The 5,000-nt window shown below is 31.9% G+C and overlaps 1 protein-coding gene across 3 annotated transcripts in view; it reads right to left on the bottom strand.

Moving 5' to 3' along the window:
• The window catches only part of LOC137652326 (probable G-protein coupled receptor AH9.1), a 30,849-nt gene that overhangs the window by 1,674 nt on the left and 24,175 nt on the right, over positions 1-5,000 (bottom strand). For 2 of the 3 annotated variants that reach the window (XM_068385669.1, XM_068385667.1), the window contains exons 2-3: positions 2,340-3,258; positions 1,236-1,535 (exon numbers count right to left, since the gene is read on the bottom strand). In XM_068385669.1, coding sequence (XP_068241770.1) covers positions 1,308-1,535; positions 2,340-3,215 — 1,104 coding nt within the window. In that variant the 5' untranslated portion in view covers positions 3,216-3,258 and the 3' untranslated portion in view covers positions 1,236-1,307. Of the gene's footprint in view, positions 1-1,228; positions 1,536-2,339; positions 3,259-5,000 lie in introns of all 3 variants that reach the window. The other variant, XM_068385668.1, reaches the window with a different exon arrangement.

The raw sequence follows: 5,000 nt of genomic DNA, 5'->3' as shown, positions 1-5,000 counted from the left end.
ATAATTTGATAATTTAATAATTCAATAATTTTATAATTCTATAATATAATAATTTAATAATCTAATAATTTAATGATTTAATAATTTAATAATTTGATGATTTAATAATTTAATAATTTGATAATTTGATAATTCAATAATTCTATAATTTTATAATATAATAATTTAATAATCTAATAATTTAATGATTTAATTATTTAATTGTTTAATAATTTAATAATTTAATAATTTAATAATTTAGTAATTTAATAATTTAATAATTTAATAATTTAATAATTTAATAATTTAATAATTTAATAATTTAATAATTTAATAATCTAATTTTTCATTATATTTTATAAATATTTCCGAAATCTAAAATAATAATTCATATATCCATGATGTATAAGTTATGACAACATGAGGTATATTTAACATTCTAATCAAATTATCATTGCTAGCTTGTAGCCCAATTCCCATCACAAAATCATTCATTTTCTTGCTTATTGATTTAGATAAATTATTTCTTTAATGCATTGATTCGGTCAACAGAAATAATGTTCAAGCCTTGTGCGAGATCTAACATAAAAGTCTATCATTACAAAGGGTCAATAATTAAGTAATTGAATAATTCGTTTTTATAGGGTCAAATTAGCATAACTCTAATAATATGGTGTCAAGATTATTTTTGCGTATCTTCAGCTGTACCAGGATAGCTTGCATTTAACCCTAGTTTATTTATTTCCTTATTTCCTTTCCTCACTGGGCTATGTTTCCCTGTTGGTGCCCTTGGGCTTATAGCATCCTGCTTTTCCAACTAGGGTTGTAGCTTAGGTAATAATAATAATAATAATAATAATAATAATAATAATAATAATAATAATAATAATAATAATAATAAAAATCTTTCTTGAGTAGACCCTCTTTTAAATAAGTTTTATTGAAAGTAATTGCTGCCTCAGTGGCGTTAATTTTGTAATTAATTTCTTTTTTATTGTTCTTATTATCTTTTTTCTCTACTGTCGGATTATAGTAATGAAGAGAAAAAATAATAAGAACAATAGAAAAAATTCATTAAACAATTAACGCCACTGAGGCAGCAATTACTTTCAAAGAAACTTAATAATAATGATAATAATAATAACAATAATAATAATAATAATAATAATAATAATAATAATAATAATAATAATAATAATAATTTGATGGTTGTTAACGCCTCTCCCCGTAAGAAAAAGTTAAAACTTACAACACACCTCACTGGTCTTCGACAAGCAGCAACGAACCATAATAATGACTGGACGAAAGTCGTTGTAGTGAGTAAACATTCACAAATCTTGAGCATTGGAACATTTACTTGCAGCTTCCATTGTTCTTTCGTGATATGAATAGGAATGATTGGCTTTGACGGAACACACCGAACAGCACAACTTGCTCTGTATAAATGTCAACGTATCTAAAAGTACTTTCTTCATGTCACTCACGAAGAAGAAGTAGAGGACGAAATTGAGAGAAAATCCCAGCATCTCCAAGCAGTTGGCAATAGCTCGAAAAATCTGTCGAAATAAGATTAGAGTTATAAACTGAAATCTATACCTATTCTATCTAATTTCTCTCCCTCTTGTTTTGTTTAAGTTTTTATAGTTTATATAGGAAATATTTGTTTAGGTGTTGTTGCTATTTATAAAATATTTTTCCTTGTTTCCTTTCCTAACTTTGCTATTTTCCCTGTTGGGGCCTGTGGGCTTGTAGCATCCTACTTTTCCAACCAGGGCTGTAGCTTAGCAAGTAATAATAATAATAATAATAATAATAATGATAATAATAATAATAATAATAATAATAATAATAATAATAATAATAATAATAATAATAATAATAATAATAATAAGATGGCATCTCATAATTATGGAAAGGAAAATATCTCTCAAGCCTGCAAAACAGGATGTATCCTTAATTCTAATTCAACAGCAATAAATGTAGCCGTCTGTAGCCCACTGTTGGACAAAGGCCTCAGATATATGTCTCACATTAGGTGGGGATATCTGAAAATAAACAAACAGCTCATGTCTGGGGTTTGGCCAGTTTTCATCACCAAGCTGGTCAGTGCGGATTGATGATGGTAGGAGACTTTAGTCTGATCACTCACAGCAAACCAACCAAGTATGGGTGGCCCTGACTAGTACAGTTTTGTTGATCATGGCAATACGCAAACTCTTTCACCACGTTAAAGTATCCCCACTCAGGAAGAAATGGGAGGAAATTACATTTTTTACGTCTATAGAAGTACCAGAAAATTTTATGAAAGCAATAAATTACGCCATTATCGTAAGATCATCATTAATCTATGAAGTATTTACCTCATGTTCAAAAGTCCCAAAACTCGAACCAGCCGTGTCTTTCAGAGCAAGAACAGCTGCTGGTAAGTTGGTCAACAGGAAACAGCAGACGATAGCCACCAGCAGATGAACGAGCCTTCTCTCCCGCTGACTTCTGCTGCTCTCAGCCGGTCTTTTCTCCTCTTTGGGAAACCTCTCAGCCCTCACCATACTCTCCTTCTGCTCCATGATCTTCCTAAAGGTGACGATGATGCACATGTTCAAGATGGCGAGGATGGTAGCGGGGATCATTCTGTGACACAGTTCCACGATGATTTCCCAAACGTGCCAAGTTAGTGACCCGGTCAACGCTTCCACGCCCTTGTACGTCCATCCCGCCCCAGTCTCTGAGCAAACCACTCTCTGGTAGAAACTGTGGGGTACGTAAATCAAAAGGGGTACGACTAGAGATAAAGTTATTCGTACGACAGCCAGGCGAGGAGCATTGACACTCCTGTAACGTCTTGGGAAACAAACAGCTATGAACCGGTCAATTGACAGGCCTACGACTATATACACGCTGGCGCTTGTCAGGGCATTCATGAGTGGAATCTCGAAGTGGGCATAGTAGAATGCCCATCCGTAAGGTAGGGCCGTTCGATCAACGTGAATAAGAGATGGAATTAGAGAGATGGAAGCAAGCAGGTCTGTAATGGCTAACCACATCAGGTATTTATAAGTGGTTTCCATGTCAGTCCGCTTTTGTTGTCTCTGCTTCATTCGGACTTTCCAGAGCATGAAGACATTCAGGAGGTTGGTTAAGACAGCCAGAGCGATCAGAGCTGGAAGGACGTGCTGGTACACAATGATGTTCAGTAACTCCACTTGCTCTTGAGAGGCTTCTTCGACGGCCTCCATTACGTTTCCAGCATAGCCTTCCGTCAGTTCTGGAAAGCAGGACCTGGAATGAAATTAATAATTATCTTTTTTTTTACATCATTGTGTTAAGCTTAATTAGATAAGGTTTATCATATACAAGGAATAATACTTTGTTCGATAATGACAAGATATATATATATATATATATGTATATATATATATATATATATATATATATATATATATATATATATATATATATATATATATATTTCAAATAACACATTAGATTTTTCAATAAAGATAAAAAAGAAAAAAAGAGAAAAATCATCGTTTCTTGATACAGTATTATGTACATTTGATGAATGCACACACATACACACTCACACGCACACACTCACACACACACACACACACATATATATATATATATATATATATATATACATATACATATATATATATATATGTGTGTATGTATATATATATATATATATATATATATATATATATATATATATATATATGTGTGTGTGTGTGTGTGCGTGTGTATGTGTGTGCATTCATCAAATGTACATAATACTGTATCAAGAAACGATGATATTTCTCTTTTTTTTCTTTTTTATCTTTATTGAAAAATCTAATGTGTTATTTGAAACTAACCGAAATATTCATAATCATAAATAATTCAAGTGAATTTTTTTTATTTTTTTATTTGCCAAATTTATAGTTTTACTTGAAACCACAGAATAGTAATATTTTTTTATGTGGTGAATAATATGATAAAGATTCTATTCATTTTTACCTTTTTTATTCTGTCTGAAATACATAAACATCCAATGAGTTCACGAGTGGTAAAGATTCAATATAACTTTCGAATATAAAGTCCTGTTTAGTTTACCGGAGAAACAAATGAAAATAAATTGCGTTGTTTGTTTGTTAGTTTTGAAGTTATACAACGATAAGCAACATAGATCTCTTTCAAGAAATTATGTTTGTTTGGTAGAGTATACGTATCATCATTGCATTTTCATAAGCAGTATGACGTAAAATTAACAGATTGACGGCAAACCATGCTGATGACAGACTATCAATAAACAATGTTAGGATAGAGCTCCGAATAGACATGAGAGAGAGAGAGAGAGAGAGAGAGAGAGAGGAGAGAGAGGAGAGAGAGAGAGAGAGAGAGAGAGAGAGAGAGAGAGAGAGAGAGAGAGAGAGAGAGTTGAAACCCAAAGTATTAAACTATATCGTGCAAAATATAGTAACAAGAGAGAGAGAGAGAGGAGAGAGAGAGAGAGAGGAGAGAGAGAGAGAGAGAGAGAGAGAGAGAGAGAGAGAGTTGAAACGCAAAGATTAAAATATATCGTGCAAAATATAATAGCAACACAGAGAGAGAGAGAGAGAGAGAGAGAGAGAGAGAGAGAGAGAGAGAGAGAGAGAGAGAGAGAGAGAGAGAGAGAGAGAGTTTAATTAATTTCTTGATAATTCATACAAAATTATATTTCAGTTAGTCGTGTAATTAAGTGAAGGAAATTATTGATATATCTTTGTCAGGAAACCTTTTTCTTATGACAGTGGTAATCAAACAGGAATCTACTAAGTAATGTTTGTCAATGAACCAAAATTAATCATTTGAATCATAAGTAATTTAGTTGTTGCATATAGATTTCAGTCATTCGAATGGCTCAAATCTGGCCAGAATATGAAAATGAAGTCAAATTTAAGAGAAGAAAAATATAATAGGGCGTCTAGAAAAAATCTTGGGGAAGATGAATTAATACAAGGAATAGAAATAGATGGAGACAGCTTACTAGAGCGGCC

The sequence above is a fragment of the Palaemon carinicauda genome, chromosome 13, assembly GCF_036898095.1.
Source record: "Palaemon carinicauda isolate YSFRI2023 chromosome 13, ASM3689809v2, whole genome shotgun sequence".
NCBI classification, from domain to species: Eukaryota; Metazoa; Arthropoda; class Malacostraca; order Decapoda; family Palaemonidae; genus Palaemon; species Palaemon carinicauda.
This window is presented reverse-complemented; position numbering and strand designations above follow the sequence as displayed.